Source organism: Podarcis pityusensis (assembly GCF_964106645.2).
Source record: "Podarcis pityusensis genome assembly, chromosome: 4".
In the NCBI taxonomy this organism is placed as follows: domain Eukaryota; kingdom Metazoa; phylum Chordata; class Lepidosauria; order Squamata; family Lacertidae; genus Podarcis; species Podarcis pityusensis.
In genome coordinates this window covers 78819537-78837524 of record NC_138027.1, presented here as the reverse complement: position 1 = coordinate 78837524, position 17988 = coordinate 78819537, and the positions used below count along the sequence as shown (strand labels likewise).

Below are 17988 nucleotides of genomic sequence, written 5' to 3'. Positions count from 1 at the left end.
GTTTGCATGTCAGATTAAACCATAGTTTAAAACAAATTATGGTTTACTGTGAAGGAACAGGAGGCTGCTCTATGCTGTGCAAAGAAATCCCACAGGGGTCCTTCCCTGGTCCTGCTGTGCCACAGACAAAATAAGCCTAGGTGTGGCTTGCCCTGTCAAATGAACTGGGGCTCATGGTTTGTTTCATTCCAAACAAACCATAAGTGGGAACCAAGTTATTAAGGGAAAACAAACCATGATGAGCCCATGTTTGAACGACACAAAAAGTCAGAGTTTGGCTTGTTTCACATGTGGCACAACAGTAGCAGAGGCAGGGGAGAAGTACATGGGAAATTTTTAATAGCACAGGGCAGCACATTGCTCATCTATCCACACTGAGCCACAGTTTGTTTAAAATTATGATTTAGTGTAATGTGAGAACTGGGCCTGTATGTCACAATTTTCCTTCTGTTTTCTGGGATTTGCTGAACTTCTTGTTTAGCTCTGAAGTGCCAGAAGCATAGGAAGCTCTTGTGGAGAAATACCCTAACTTTCATCCAGCATTTTTCACCTGCTAAGGACAGAACTACAGGTTACAATCAATTGTACCTATATCTTTTCACTAGAAAAAACTAAAGACTGCTTGTGAGTGTCTCCATTCTGCAGACACTGCATGTACATTCAACAGAAAGATGTATTAATATTGTTCAGCAAATAACAAAGCAGAAGTAAGGCAAATTTGAGACAGGCTTTGCCTATCCAACGCAAAGTAAACTTTGAGGCTGAGCATCTGATTGGCAAACAATTGCTGACATGAAAAACAAACTTGTATTCTTTATAGCAATGACAGTCATATCTTACCAACATCTCATGAATATTCTAGAAAGCAATCAATACACAATTAAACCATGCAAACTATTATACATGCTGCTCTCTGCCTCTTTATGCCTGTTCCATGCTTGGTGATAACAAAACAGTAAACCTGAAATTTACCATGAGTGTTGGAGGAAGACAGGGCACAAGACAGAGCAAAATTTTCTGTACTGAGGAAAATTCCCATAACGGCAGTTATTTGGATGGACAAAGGAGCAAAGTTTGAACTCGCATATTGGATCAATATTGAAAGTATGATGTAAATGAAGAAAAGCTTTGCCCATCAGAATTTCTCCACTAGTGTACTTCTCCTTTTATTTATTGCTCAGTATGGAATTAAGGTTGTATCAGGACTCTTACAGCAGAATCCTATGTATATCTAATCAGAGGTCATTCCCACTGAGTTTAATGGGGCTTGCTCCTAGGTAACTGTGTGCAAAATTGATGATATTGTTGCTCATTTTTTCTCCTCAGTTCCTCTGTTTAACAAACACTGTTCCTGTTTTGCTAGTCACATATATATATTATAGATGCCTCACCCCTGCCCACTGAAAATCTTACTCAGCAAGTTCTCTAGCTGCTTCAGCAGGTATGATCCACGTACACAGCTATACGTGCTTAAAAATCTACTGTTTTTCATTGAAATCTCAGGCAGCTGAATTCTGTGTGGGCACACCATGCAGTTTATCTGTGCTCCTGTTAAATTTCAGTATACGCACACAGCCTGGAATATGAGGCTGCCCCACATTCAAACTGGTTACATACTTCATATTATAAAGACCCCCCTCGCCTCTTATGCTTAATACTTTGATCAATTCAAAGTGTTAGGTTAGCTTTCTTAAGAATAGAACTAGAGGAAACACTAAGAAACATATTTTTAACGAATTAGTGATATGTGTGAATGTGCAATTTTAGCGAGCGCTTTTGGAAACTGATAACAGGGTGACTTTGTTTTCCCATGCAGAACACTTAAGAAGAAAGGCTGAGAAAAGAGGAGGCATATCTTTCCCAAATATATTCTATTTTCATTGCACAATAGGAGCCCTCGGGTAGAGCTGTAATCAAGATTCACAATAGGTCTGCTAATCTGATTTCTAAAATGAGCTTTCATTGTGTTATCTCTGCACTGTGAACAAACAAAAATCAAGCCATGCTTAGCCTCAAAAAATGCCTACAGACAGTCTTGTTCTTGCTTCTATGCTCCTTTACGGCCTGGTGTCACTGTATATTTCAAGAAAATCCTTAGTGTAAGAGAAACAAGAATTATAAAACTATAGATAGGAAAAGCAGAGGCGAACCATATGTGAGGCCATAAGCTGCTCTGCGTGCTCTGCTTCTAAACGAAGCTCAGCTTTCTGACTTTTTTGTTGTTTGTGTTATTCTTCCCTACAATACCAATTCAGGAATGACTGTTATCTTTGCTGAAGCCTGACAAGTTCAATGAAAGACTATCTCACCTATTGAATTACTCCACTCCAGACCCTTATCAAGCCAAAGTTACAATTATACCCAACCACAAGTCCAACTGGCTTCAAAGCAAATTTTCAGGAGAAATGTCCTCCCCCCCCCCAAAATAAATAAATAAAGGGAAGCACAGAACAGGACCATATTAAAATTACATCTGTGATTTCCCAATCCAATATTATTGAATAGCTAAATGTGTGAACCACTTTTGAAAAAAAATGTTTGAGTTTACGTCAGATGATACCCTTTCTTTGGTAATTAACCTGTGATGTTCCTTTCCATATCCTAGTAATCACTTGATGCTACAGCCAAGGACAAGCAAGCAGATGTAAACTCTTGCGATAAATATGTAGAACAAAAGAAACAATGGAGACAAAATGAAACTCCCAACACAATCCTACACACGTTTGTTTGGAAGGAAGTCCCACTGTATTCAACGGGTCTTCCTCTCAAGTAAGTGTACACAGGGTTGCAAGTTTACAGTGCGATCCTAACTCCATCTATTCAGAAGTAAATCCTACTGTGTCCAAGTGGACTTATTTCCAGGTAAATATGCAATTACAGTTTTAATAATTTAATTTAGCACTTTTCTACAATTCAGATTGCTGATGTAAGACTTAAATTTGTATACAGAACTCCTAAATTGAACACCCATTTATACCACCTGATATATGAATTCATATATATTGGAATGCTAATCAGCCTCCAATGCCACCTTTAAAAACATTCTCAACTGTTAAGTACTGCTATGCAACTACAATTCATTTAAATGAAGCACATATAGGAATCTCAAGGAAACCCAAATACATTGAACTGTGCAGTGGATTGTCCTGTCAAGAAAGAAAGCCGGGTTATAAATATCACCTGCTGTAATTCACATTTGCTGGGGTCTGAAGCAGTACGTATTGAGAAAGATAAGGAAAAGTGAAAGACAAATGGGCAGGCAACAAGCAAACAGTATGGCAGAATTTAGAGCGGATATAAATTCAGGGAAGGTCAGGACAGAGCAAGAAGCAGTTTTGGTAAGGAACAACCAGAGCACTCTGAAAAGGAGATATGACAATCTTGCCAGCAACCTCTTCCTGCTTTCATTTACCAGGGGATGCTTAGACACTTGATGCCAAATGGAGCAGAGAGCTCAGTCTTGCCTTCCAAGACCGAGGGGTTCAGGAGCAATTCCTGACATGCCCGCACTGAATGTTAGTGCTGTACTGAATTTGCCAGCCTTTACACTGGAATTCTGGGGCAAGCCGGTGGTAGCGAAAGATGTCTATTTATTGCCTTTAGAGGTTTATGTTTGTGTTTTATGCTTCTACCTTTTAAACAAATGTGTTCTTCTTAAACAAGGGGGGAACGTATGTCAACAATTGCTCAGAATTATAAATATTTAGCTGATCAAAACTTAGTGTGGAGAAGAAATCTGGAACATATGCTATTTTGACTTGGCAGGCAGTTCCTCCTTATGCTTCCTGCCCAAAACAATGTGGGCCAGAATCCATGGCGAAAGTGGACAAACCAGGCGGGTGTGGGTGGGGAAAATGAAGATAGTTTATTGTAATTTTTGTGGCAAATTGATAAAGTAAAATACCATAGTTAGTGGAGACTGGTTCATAAGAGGTCCACCCACCATCCTCAATTTGCCCTCAGACAACCCCCATCTGCCTGTCTCCCTAGTTACAAAACTAGAATTATTTGACTAATTTGTCATTAGGTAAAAGGTAAAAAGGTACAGGACCCCTGGACGGTTAAGTCCAGTCAAAGGCGACCATGGGGTATGGCGCTTATCTCGCTTTCTGGCCGAGGGAGCCGGCGTTTGTTCTGGGTCCTGTGGCCAGCATGACTAAACCACTTCTGGCGCAATGGAACACCATGACGGAAGCCAGAGTGCACAGAAACATCATTGACATTCCCGCCACAGAGGTACCTATTTATCTACTTGCACTTGCATGCTTTCGAACTGCTACGTTGGCAGGAGCTGGGGCAGAGAAATGGGAGCTCACTCCGCCACGAGGATTCAAACCGCCAACCTTCCAATCGGCAATCCCAAGAGGCTCAGTGGTTTAGACCACAGCGCCACGCGCACCCCTCTGTCATTGGACATGGCTGAACCTGCTGTTGTTCTCCCTGCATTCTGCCCCACCCAATGGACAGCAGCCACCAACGCTAGCACAGGTTTTGTATGAAACTATATTTCTAAGGCAATCATAAACTCGCTAACATTTCAGTGCTGTACGGTGGCAGGAAGTCCCACCGAAGTCAATAAAACTTATTTCTGTGTAGACATGCAGAGGGTTGTACAGTGGTACCTTGGGTTACATATGCTTCAGGTTACAGACTCCGCTAACCCAGAAATAGTACCTTGGGTTAAGAATTTTGCTTCAGGATGAGAACAGAAATCGTGTTCCGGCGGCGTGGCAGCAGCAGGAGGCCAAGTTAGCTAAAGTGGTGCTTCAGGTTAAGAACAGTTTCAGGTTAAGAACAGACCTCCGGAACGAATTAAGTACTTAATCCGAGGTACCACTGTATTGTACATCATTCACAGTTTAATTTTGCCCAGAAACACCTTAACTGTTTTTGGTGTATCACTTTATCCCCTTCTTTATATTTACAGATAACAGAGTAAATGGAACAAAGTTTTTTATCCATCTTTCATGAACAAACCCGTTCAATCCTTAACAGCGTTACAACACAATCCACAATGCAACAAAGCTGTAATAAACTGACTTCTATGAAGTCAAATCCTTCTCAAACCTAAGTTTAACAAGCTGCAGACCTGGCACGGTTCTATTTTATAGCAGCAAATGTTTACGTTTTACCCAGCAAACTCGTGTCGGATAATTTTATAGAATTAAATATAAATAAGGAAAAGCATTCAACCAGGGTTGACCTAGTGTATATTAGTGAAAGGGTTGACCTAGTGTATATTAGTGAAACCTATATAGATGAAGCAGTGGGTCTTATGTTTGGCACAGGTGATGCTGATCGGGCCCTCAGTGGTGTATCCGCATATGGCTCCACAAAGGGCTTGAAAAACCAAATGGCTCAGGCTTGTAATCCACCTTCAGATTGAGAAATGTAGCCCTAATCTTTAAAAAAATTGCAATTTATATTCTTAATGCACTCCTTATGGATGATTTGACAGCAGAACCAATAACAATAATAATTTTTATATCCTGCCCTTCAGTCAAAAATCACCAGGAAGCTGACAATATAAATCCCCCCAACACATTTAAAAGTCCATAGATTGTTTAATTAGCTGAAGACTTGGTTGAAAAGAAACATTTCCACCTGCCACCTAAATATATGTAATGAAGGCAGCAGGCGAGCACTTATTCAATCTTACATCTCAATCTTATCTCAGTTTTGAAGCTATACAGCAGGGGGGAAATGAATATGATAAAGATCAGATTCATTCAACTAACTAGCAAGAGAGATTGGGGTGGGGTGGGAGGACAAAACAAAGCAGGTATACTCTTGGTTTCTCCCTCTTCCTACTCCCTCCCCACAAAATAGATTAATTTTGGGATAACAAGAAAATCCTGGTAAAATTGAACATTTTAAAAAATACATTCCATTGATTCCAGCAGAAGATAATAAAGCATGCTAAATCACATAAACCTCTGGTTAAATGTGCTAAATTGTGGAGTTGCCAATGTGTTTTGGAATTCATATGGATTTCACACACTGCAGTTGCAAATGGCTAAGAAACCATTAATAACACACACACACACACCCCTATCTATCCCAGAAGACAGGCTTAAAGTGCTGAGAAGTTCTGGTCCTCTAAGTTGCCTAGAAGAAAGACCACCTGAGAACAATATTTGCTTTATTTTCACATTATTTTATTTCTTTATTACTTCTTTATTACTTTATTTCACATTATTTTCAAAATAAGTATTTCCAAATCAGATTATATACTAAAATCACTGGGGGGAGAGGCACCTATAAAGCATTTTGAGCAACCTGAATGGAGGGGTGTGTGTGTAAATGCTGATGTATATATCAACAATACACCCAGAAGCGACTTTCCCTTCCCAAGTCTCATCAATGCTGCCCTACATTTTTTATCCTGCTGCTGTCATACTTGCAAAGCATTTAAGCAGGTTGACAGTGGCACCAAAATTCAGGCTTCACCTCATGATCATTTTCTTGTCTTCAAGCTACTTTGCTTACAACTGCTATAGAATACAGCTTAAGGGCATTTTTGTGCTACACTTTCTTAGACACAAGAAAGAATTCTTGAATTCTATTACTAGAAACCTTTATGTATCTTTGACCACACAGATTCAATGTTGGTAGCTAATGCTGAAACAGAAGGTGCCTTTTGTCTTTATTAAGTGAACTTGGTTCTGGAATCCAGAAGAATTGCAGTATTCACCTGCGGGTTAATCCTAATGTAGTGAATGTCAATAATGATCCATCTTTGCAGTCTGTTATTAATTGGTGCATTACCTCAAAAAGATTGGGCAGCAACCTATGTCAAAAGAAGCTGAGGGGTTATATCCAACCATAATCTTATTGTGCAATTTATTCTGTTTGTATCAACTTTCATTGGTCTGTGGCTATAATAAAATATTCACTCATAACTAAATATACCTCCATGTAAATATACCAGCAAAGCTATTAAAATAAGGCTCAGTTCAGATGGTCCTCCAAACCACATGCAGACTGGGAACAGTAGCAGAAAGATTGGACTCATTTTCTTTTCCTGCGCATCAGGAAAGGAGATTAGAAGCTTCTATTTCTGCCATTTCCTCCCAATGCTACAAACTACAGTTTAGTTTGCACAAACCATAGAGTGTGCCCAAACCAGGATTCCAAGCTAAAATATGGTTTGCTGCTTTCTGGAAGTGGAAGCTTCTAATCTCTTCCTTCACACATTAAGGAAGCTGAGGAGGGATGGGACACATGAGCCCAAGGCTCATTGTTGCTTATTCCTGATTCTCCAGACCATATTTTACAGAATCATCTGACTGTAGCGGGCTTCCCCCTATTTTCATCCTAAATCAGCATGACAGACTGGCAGAGATTCTGGAGCTATAGTCTAGCAATAGCTGAAGAACTACATGTTAGCCACCCCTGAGCAATACAATCTCCCCATCAAAATTAGCAGAACAGAAGTTTGTTGGCTAGTCAGTTTAAGAGATCATTTTGTCTGATATTTTAGTAACTTTGCAGAAAATGGTTTCTACAAACAAACAAATTAACATACCATATTATTCCGCAGTTGGTTTATGTGTTTTTCCTCCCAATTCACATTACTGAGATACATATTATTATTATTGCACTTTTATCTGCATGTTCCAATCAGCAGGGGGAAGGCCAGCAGTTAAGAGTTTCAACTATAATAAAGAACAAGCAGATAGGCAGAGAAATGTTTTTATGAAAACAAAATATTTGGCTACTTATTGTGTAGATCCAGGCTGTAACCAACAGGAATAGCTTTAGACAAATTGCTGAGAACATTATCACATCAAGCCTCCCCCATTCAAACAACAACAACCTTGATCCCAAACTGATCTCTACCAACCCAGCTTCCTCCTGATTATCAACAACCTCTCCACTATAAACCTAAACACAGAATAGTGTTGCCTAAGGCTGCCACCATTGTTCTTTCTACATAATGATGCAGAAGTATTTTCCAGCTAGTTGCTTCTTGTCCATTTCATAGCCCATAATTTTCTTCACATGAGGTAGAGCATGAGCAAAGCCATATCAGCTATCTACAGAGGGGGGGAAATGATCGTGATAATTTATTGCCAGCATTGGCTTGTAAATCTTCTAAACCACTTTGGCAACTGCAGACCCATTCCCAGTCAAACTTGGAAAAGTCACCAATTCTGGAGATAATCCTTGCTCCATGGCATGCTCCCTTTGGAACCAATTGCTCCTGCTACAGCTGCTTCTGCTGCCGCAGTTGCTCCCAGCTTCTTCTGGAAACCTTATCATATTTCAGCAGAGAGAAGGGAAAGCAATAGCTTCTCTTCCAAGGGTTAGCGTTGTTGAGGTCCATGATAACAAATGTGTTACAGCGCCAAAAGACAGAAAATGTAAAAAGGCAGTCATAGCTGTGTAGGAATGTGCACTGTCTTTCCCATCTGCAACCATTATTGTTATTGTTATTATATTATTAAATTTCTTTATGGCTAAATGGCAAACAGACCTCTAAGTACGGTAGTTTACAGAATATAAAAATCGAATGCACGAATTTATTACAACACACAGTTTTTAAAATCCCATTAAAACATTTAAATATAAGCAGGAGAATCTATTGGGGGAGGGGTGTAGCTAGCCGAGGAGCTAAATGGCAGCATAAGTATGCACAGTCGTACCTTGGAAGTCAAACGGAATTCATTTCGGAAGTCCATTTGACTTCCAAAACGTTCACAAACCAAGTGTGTCTTCCGATTGGCTGCAGGAAGCACCTGCAGCCAATCAGAAGCCGCAGAAGCCCCATCGGACGTTTGGGTTCCAAAGAATGTTCGCAAACCAAAACACTCACTTCCAGGTTTGTGGCGTTCAGCAGCCAAAATGTTCAACTTGCAAGGCGTTCGGGATCCAAGGTACAACTGTATCTCCAATTAGCATGGGATAATTAACACTTCAAGTGGTTTCAAAAAGACAATTCAACGTCCCACAAATTACACCTTTGGGGAGTACATGGTCCAAAAAGCAAACTTACAAAACGGACATGGTATTCCAGGAACTCCTTCGGAAATCCCTACAATACTATTTTAAAAAGAATGATAGTACCAGACAACCCACCCATGTTATGGGATGCCATGAAGGCAGTCCTAAGGGGCTACTGTATGCGTGAGAAGGAAGAGATTATATGAGCAAAAATATCACCTAATCAGTAATGGAATTTTAAAAAACGGAAGTGGCACAACAGAAGTTATTAGATTATAATATTGTGGTTATAATTTGATTGATAGAAGGTAGGGTGCAGCAGCAGGAGAGAAACAATTACTCGATGGAAAGGGGTAGGTGGGAAGTCAACAAAGATAAAAGATGAAATTGTGTTTTGATTGTAGAGGTTTAAAATGTTAGACGCTCTCTAAGGTGCTGCAAATGTAAAATTATTGAACCCCTTTCTTCCTATTGTTATTCTGCAGAGTACAGTACACATTTATGGTGTACACAAACAATGAGTAATAATTATATCAGTCTCACCCAAAAACAAATCAGCTGCAACCTGGTTGAGAGCTGAAGACTCATAGTCTGCCAGCAATCCCTGGATAACATGTACCAAAAAACGTTAAAACGAACTTTTTTAAAAAAAAACCCCAAAACAAATGACTAAATAGAGAGACTCCTCCTATAAGCAGCCTTCTACTCCTCTTGTGCCTTGATCTAAACAGCACACAGAATCATCACATAGGTTTCTCTATTCTGACTGAAATTGACAGTCCTGATCAATGGACTAAATGGACTGTGGGATAAGTCTCACAAGATTTACCAGAGCCTCTTAGATTCATCTCACCTGCAAACTCTCGGAACTCTTCCATTACAACTCAAAACATCTTGTCTAGCATGATCTGTTGGAAAGTCAGCCAACAGCCACAGCAACTCTAGAAATTATCTGTTAAATCACGATAAAGAGGAGAAATGAAAAGTTTGCCCTGTCGGACTGCAATTGAATCTGGTATTAATGAACACTATTTCAATCTGCCCACAAGCATGTAGATTCCCCATCTTAAGAACATGTAGTAAGATGGTATTCCTAAATATTAGCACCCTGGCACCAAAAGAAGTAGAATATGCAGGCTTGCTATCACATCCTCTTGAATTTGCGGCCCAACTAAGTTGAAACCTCTCGTCACTTACATATAGCTCACCATACATTTTGATCACTTTTCTATTCTTGTGATATGCGTGGTTTTGATCACTTTTCTGTTCTTGTGATTACAAAAAAAAGGAGAGGGGCTATCAAACAGGTGGCAGGTCATACGGCATATTTGCCAGGCTGCATTTTGTTTGGTGGGTCGCCATATTGTTTTGGGAGAAGGAGAAACAGACCTGTTCATACCTGTCCTCTCAATGATATATGTAAGAGTCTTACAGGTGGGTCAGCCCCATACTGCAGATGGGAAACTGAGCCTGAGAGATGTTGACTTGCATAAGGCCATTTTGTGAGTTCATGGCTGAAGTGAGATGAAAGTTGAAATAAGAATAAATGCTGGGGTTCAAAGAATTGCAAAAACAACACATAGGAATAGCAGCACGCACCTTTGCACGGCACTGCAGGTATATGATGAAGGAAGTCTTTCATCTCCCACACAAAGATCAAAGAAATATCAGTAAAGTAGAGCAATATGGCGGGGAGGAGGGGTGCAAGACTCAATGGACAGAAAGTTAGCAATGTAAGAATGCTCTTCTTGCAGATCTAACGACTTAATGTGTTACACATCTTCCAAGCACACGTCTCCATTTCCCAGTGAACCCTTTAATGAAAATAAATAATAAAAGTGCAAATAAAAGTCCAGGGCTGCTGCTGCTTCTTTTAACGTATTTCATCAGATGAATGCTAAACAAGTCCACCAAACATTTCAAGGTACTTAGAAAAATTTGAAGCTAATACACACATTATCAGGTAGAAAGGAAGGCCTGTTACTGTGGTCTTGGCTAAGTATGGAAAGTTATTGCTTCAGCAAGTACAAAGTAAAAGATTAAAAAGAATGTTTGAATGTTTTGAATTTTTAAAAAACCTACAATATTAGTAGCCCAAGCAAAACAGCAAATTGTTAAGAAACACAAAACCATTTTTATACATCAACTGCAAATCTCAGTGATAAGAATCTGGATTTTCTTAACTACATCAATGATAAATATATGATTCTGCTCACTGTAAGCTCTAAGACGAACAAAGAAAGAATGACAGAAGTGGATGAGCCCAACCCCCAATCTGAAAGAAGCAAAATGCAAAAAAAAAACCAAAAAAACCCCACACAAAAAACCCTTTTCTATAGCTGTCATCTGTACAGCAGATGGCTGGCAAATATTCCCAATATTCACAGTAATGCACTGTGCTAGTTTAGAAAGTTTGTCTTGTAGTTAGGAGTCATTTCCTTGCTTTTCATAGATGCATGAAAGTACAGGGCACCATGAAGGGCATTTAGTACAGCTTCCTGCTCTGAGACTCCCAATTTAAACATCCATAACAAATGCTGATTGGATGTGATATAAAACCCTCCAGTGGCTAACTGCCTTCTTCTCCCCTTTTTAACTGTTTCTACACCCAAATACTTCTAAAGACAGGTGGGAATGGTAGGAATTCAAAGGTCAACAAATGGCAAAGAAGGTAAGGGGTCAAAACCATTTGACCTTGGACTTCAATTAAGTGTCATAGTGCAACACCTACAACTCCTATTCATTTTTCCTGTCAAATAAGTGAATGAGCTTTATTAATTCCATCTTTAAGAAGTGCAATCATTATTTATTTTCTGCAAATTATAAAGAAGAGTGTGGGGGGGGGACGACTATTTTGAAATACTGGCCAAGATAAAGGCTATGAATTGGCAAATAATTGCCTTCTGCTGTCGAGTTATCTTTGCATTATTGTGTTGCTTAATACATACAGAGATGCTCCATCTAGTTTTCAGAAAAGGTTGCTAACCAGCTGTATTAAAGCAGCTGTAAGGAAGATTACTATCGCCTGTTGATTTCTCCTTTAAAAACACACACCAGATTAGTTCAGATTTCTTTCAGTGTAATGAACCTTGTAAGGATTGAGAACTGCATCAATTTCAAAGATAAAGCTGTGAGGTCATTCCAAAGGCTAAACAAACAGTTCCATGGAACCTTTTGTGTTCATGCACTCATTATCCCAAGCAAGGGAATTAAAATGCAACCATCAATCATGGCAGCCAAGCAGTGACTTTAAAAGCCAGGCAAGATGTTCCATCAAACAAAGCATGGGTTGGTCAGGCAATGATGTATGCACAGCATCACAAAGAGCTTTCTGCAAAACTTTCATTATTATTATTATTATTTTATAAAGCTCTTTACAATATTATTTTAACAATGTTGCCGATAAAAAACAGCTCATATGTATATAATATATACACACACAAGATAGAAAGCAAACTTCTTCGGAATGTGCACTTTTAGCCAGTATGTCCAAGTATTCCTTCAGTAGCAGCTCTTTTCATCCACCCATGTATATCCAATACCCTTCATCTTTTGATTTGCAGTGATTGTCGCTGCATTCTACAGCCAGGGCAGTCCCACACAATGTGATTTGGTTATGTCTGTGCAAGTTAATATGGAACCCTACTCAGGGAAGGAAGGAAATTAAGTCGACCTGTGAGAAGTCTGGCACGTGATGTCGCAGTTGTGTTGTTGCTTCACAGCAACGTAGGAAGCTGCAGACTAGACTATTTGTCTATCCCACCCAGTACTGTCTACTTTGACTGGCAGAGTTCTCCAGGGTCTTGGACAGAAAAAAGGCTTCCCCTGTGTGTACCTGCTGCCTTTTTGTGCATTGCCTGCAGACCCTGCTACCTGATCCTTTTAAGCAGGGGTGGCAGGGACTGAAGCTTCTAGCACATGCTCTCTACAAGAGAGGTACAGTTTTGTCCATCAATTGACAAAGTACGCCATCACTCAACACCCTGAATTTCGGCAGCCTGATTTTTATTTTAAAAGAGCAGGAGAGTAACATGAACTTGTTTCGGCCACCCTCATTTTGAGGGACAAACACCTGTCTTTAATCACTCTTAAGGAGAGCGCTTGCCTCCTCTGAAGTTAACACACTGGAAACGGTGCCACATTCTTGCAGCCCCCACTCCTACACAAATACAAATTAATGTAGGCTTTGGCCACCTATCTTACTGAAACCTGAGGAATATCTCAGTATAGCATATTGCAACAAAGGCATAACGTTCCCTCAGGGCTAGTCCACAGAACTGCATACGCACTAGAGCAAATGAAAAAGGAATATGGGAGAAAGGCAGTAAATTCTGAAAGAGTATGTGATGCAAATTCCGATAACAATGCTATTTTGCTATATCACTGGCAGAGCAGCGTGCAGGCATGCCCTCTGTTATTTGAAAAAGGCCATTGGTAACTAATGCACGATTTGAACAAAGCATCCATAACTAGGCAACGTGCAAGTCGGATGAAGTGGCACAGATGTAAGATAGGGCAAGGCTGCTATATATATCATAATTGCACAGAAAAGAATTTTGTCAGGTGCAGCTTGTCTTGGCTCTGCAGCTCTGTATCGTAAGAAATGTAGGTCCTGCTTAAAAAGAAACAACCGCACACAAAATTCACCAAGGCAGGCAAACAGTATCTTTATTAGGACCAAGAGGAGAGTTTACAGAGCTTCTTCAAGTGGCAACGGCAACTCTTAAAAGTGACCAGAGCCAACGTCACCCAGTGCATCCGCTTGCCCTTTTGCCTAGTGGTAAGGAATTTCGGGACATCGTATTTCCCCTACAACCTAGACGCCACAGATGCCCTTGCCCCCTATATTGACAAAAACTCAGAGGAGCCAACTTCTAGGGGCCCAGGTCCCTTCAGCCCTCCAGTAAAATATCTGAGGGGGCCACCCACCCCAAAGTTCAAGGGTGCACATGTGCCACATCATGTGATCAATTATGTGGGGCGGTGCTTACCTGCCCTGCCCCCCAATATTTTAGTCAAGTTGGCACCCCCGGCGCCTCTTGAAGTCATTCATCCCCAGATGTTCAAAGTTCAATAGGAGTGCTAGCTAACCAACATACTAGACCTGCTTTCCAGCTAAGCCAAAGGGGGCAGCCCAACATGTATAGTTGGTAGCAGTGCCATTGTTATGTTGTTGTTTCTATTAAGGACACATCAACGTCCTGGACGAAAGGTGTGGAAACAAGAAGCTGTACATATATAAGCCATAGCAACCAACTCCTAGGGGCCGAGATCCCTTCGTGCCCCCCCAATAAAAAGTCATTGCCATTCAAGTGGTTGTGTGTCTTGTGAACAATTATGCAGGGCAAGGCTTACCTCTCCCCCCCATATATATATATATATATATATATATATATATATAGTTTCAAGTTGGCCCCCCTGGCTGTGTATATACTGTATAAGCACAACTAAGCCACGTGTGAAGAGGCAGCTTGTTGGCTGGCGCGGGGCGGAGGCCCAGGAACAAAAAAGGCGGGAAGAGGAAAAGGAAAGACTTACCTTCAGCAGGGCGCTCCGGCTAGCGGCGGCCAGCTCCCTCAGGCTGGCGGCGGCTGAGGCTGCGGCTGCAGCGGCGGCACTGCTAGGGGAGCCTGGGGAGGCCGCTGTAGCAGCCGCCGCCACGGGGTGACAGCCGGGGTTAGTGGCGGGAACAGGGTTGTTTCCTCCTGCTGCAGCGGGGTTGCCCGCACAGGGAGCAGCCGCGTTGCCCGGGGCTGTGGGGCTCCCCGGGGCTCCGTTGCCGGCGGCGGCGGCGCGGGGTCTCTGCCGGATGCCGTCGAGCAAGCGGACGAGCAGGATATTGGCGGGCAGCTCGTCGACCCCGCAGCCCACCAGGATGCGGCACTCGGGGCAGCGCAGCTCGTGGCGGGAGCTGACGATGCTCTCGAGGCAGCGGCGGCAGAAAGTGTGCTGGCACGGGAGCACCTTGGCCGTCGTGTCCAGGCGCTCCAGGCACACGGAGCACTCCAGCAAGTCCAGCAGCGAAGACTCGTCCATGGCCCCTCCGCAGGCGGCGGCGGCGGCGGCTGGTGGCCCCTCGCCGTTACTGCCGCCGCCACCACCCCCGCCGCCACCTCCTCCAGCAGCGCGCCGCCTCCGCCTCTCCTCGGCAGCCCGCTTCTCGGCGGCGGCGGCGGCGGCGGCCTTGGAGGAGCACAGCCAGGACGCCCCTAGGAGCATGGAGACCAGCAGCGGAGGCCGCGCGACAGGCGGCAGCCACAACACATGGCAGCTGAGGAGGAGCAAGAAGCGGGCCGGCGGCGAGCCCAAAGCCCAGCCCGCCGGGGGCGGGGGGGGGGCTGTCAGAAGGACCAGAGGGCGGGGACTGGGAGACCTATTTTCTGACCCCTCTCCAAGCAGGCGGCTGGTAATAATAATAATAATTCCAGGGAGCCACGCGCTGCTCCCTCGCCGTCGTCGCCTCCGTCCTCTGCCGCGACGGGGGCTCCCTTCTCGGGGCGGCGCGGCTGGCGGCACCTGTTCCCTTCAGGGCTCCCGCCTCTCTCCCTTCCAGGCTGGGTCAGAAGCGGCCGGAGGAAGAGGCGCTTTCTGGGCGCTGCTGCTCAGGGCGAAGTGCTGGCGCGCAAAGGCGCTCCTCCCGGGCTCCGGAGAAAAGCTGCTCTCTGCTTCTCCTCCTTCAAGGCTTGGTGCGCTGCCCCCGTCCCGCCGTCTCCCTTGCAGCCGAGCTCGGCCTCCGTCGCTCTCCCATCATCGCAACCCGATGGCAACGGCGGCCTCCGTCACTCCTTCTCGCGGGCTCGCCTCTTGACCAAATATCCCGAGTGACAGCAAGGGGAGGCGAGCAAGAACAGCCTTGGGGAGAAACGGAGGGAGGCACCCACCCGTGCGCGCGCGCCCACGGCAGAGCCCCCTTCTCCGGATCGTCTGCCAACTTCCAGCTCCTTGTTTCCGAGCGCGATCGCCGCGAGGACGAGTTGGATCAGACTCGGTCGTGAGGATCAGAAGCAGCGGGCGCGTTCCCCGGCTGCTGCTCCGAGATCCGAGGGCTGCCTGCGCTGCATTGTTGAGAGATCCTGGCGCCTGCTGCTGCAGCAGCTGGCCTGTTGGTAACACTCGCCAGCAGCAGCAGGGCAGCCGCCCAGTCCCCGCCCTCTCCTCCTCCTCCGACGATGGCCGGTGGTGCTATTATCCCCCAAGGGATGCTGCTGCTGCTGCTAATCGAAGGAGGCTGTGAGCGGTGTGAATCAGCTAAGCGGCTCCTGGAGAAAAGGCTGCTGCTGCTGCTGCGCAATGGGGTTCCGGCAGCACCAGAAACGTCTCTCGTCTAGGAAGACGCAGCGCCAACCAGCTACTGCTCTCTGCTGGGTCCCGCTCTCAAACGCCTTCAGCTCCCGCAGGAGGTTTCGGGAATCCGATCCGGAGGAAGTCCGGCAGATGCCAAGCTGTAAAATTCCAACTTCGTGCAGTAACTCCAGTGCTGCGCCACTGCATCATCTTCCCTCGGTCATCGTGATCCGGGGTGTGGGAAGGAGGAGGCGCTTTCCCCCCTCTTCGAGCCCGATCTCAGGCCAAGCGTCAGAGCAACGGAAATACGTACCCCTGAAGCAATCTGAGAAGATGGGGAAGTTTGCAGAAGTTTGTTCAGATCGGACAAGGAAAACAGATTCCTTTCAGTGGGCCTCCCCCTGGTGGAGCTCTGCGTAAACAGCATTTGATGTTGCTGATGGAAGATTTCCCTTCTTCTCTCCACCCCCTCCCGTTTCTTAGCGAACTGCCTGATACTGCTAACCATCCTTGCAGTATTATTTATTAAAAATTAATGCTGATTTCCACCTAATTAGCTGGCTTCAGCTAAACAGACTGTGGCGTTGCATATCGTTGCAATCTTCAGTGATATACATACCATCAAGTTAATGCAAAAACACTGGCCTTGGCCTGCAAAGTAATTACGTTTGAGAAGTCCTGAAATCTGACTGAAATATTTCTGCAATGTATTTAAAAATAATAATAATCTACTGCTGATTTATTCACTGAATAGTAACATTTAGTGCCGCAGACTATATAAATACAGTCCGTGTTTATTTATTTATTTTATTAAAAGATATTATAGCCCCACTTTTAAATCCTTTTCTTGTTTAGCACACAAGTCCTTCTGCCAAGAAAAACAAAAGCAAAACACAGTTTGATGCATTTCAATATTCTCATATTTGTTTTACATACTATTAACAAGAACCAGACTCGGAAACTATTGGACTTGTCTGAGCAGTGTGTTCCATTCTACCACCACCCAGACCGTCTTGTCTGGAAAGGTTGAGGAAGGCTGGTGTGACCCAGAGTTTGTTATAACTGCCTGGAGTTTGGGGAAAATTATGAAGACCTTTTCATATGTGAAAAAATATAGAGGAAGCAGGGAAGGTGGATGAAGGAGACATGGAATAGACAGAGGACAGCCCTCTCTCTCAACCCATGATTTATTTAGTAGCAAAAATATTATTGGAATAAAGGATATTCCAAAACCACATTTTCAGGTCTTTATCGTCTTGCAAATCACTGCTTTATGTCATCCAATCTTCCTGTGCACAGAAAACATTTGGTGGTTTTTAGTCACCCTTCTACTCCTCCCTTGAGTAGCACTCTTAATAAATCATCCACTAACGATGTCTGCGTGCAATAATGGCCACACACAGTCGCATTGTCTGCTTGTCTCTCATTTAATATCGATAAGCCCCCGCCTTGGCATGCAATGCAATAGTAATCACAGTAAGATATTGTTTCTGAGACGACAATTAAGTACAGAGCTGAAGGAACATGAAACTCTCTGCTCCTCAAACCACATTTGCTGGAGTAGATTTCACTGCCTTCAGGTATGGGATCCAGCTAGTACCAGGGCTGCTTCTCTTTTAACAGTCAGATGATCCTTTGTTGCTGACTAGCGTTCAGCAATGTCCTTGCAGAAAGAGGCCAAACTATCCAATAAGATAAACTATAAATAATACTGATGTACAGAGAAATGTGAAATACAAGTATCAAGGACTTAGGTGC

General features: G+C 43.4%; 1 protein-coding gene across 2 annotated transcripts in view; it reads right to left on the bottom strand.

Annotated features, from left to right (window-relative positions):
* Positions 1 to 17493, bottom strand: part of SH3RF3 (SH3 domain containing ring finger 3) — a 208301-nt gene extending 190808 nt beyond the window's left edge. Inside the window, exon 1 of one of the 2 annotated variants that reach the window (XM_081002987.1) lies at positions 14485 to 17493. In XM_081002987.1, the coding sequence (XP_080859113.1) occupies positions 14485 to 15165 (681 nt within the window). In that variant the 5' untranslated portion in view covers positions 15166 to 17493. The remainder of the gene's footprint in view (positions 1 to 14484) is intronic. The other variant, XM_081002986.1, reaches the window with a different exon arrangement.
* Positions 17494 to 17988: the final 495 nt, after the last annotated feature.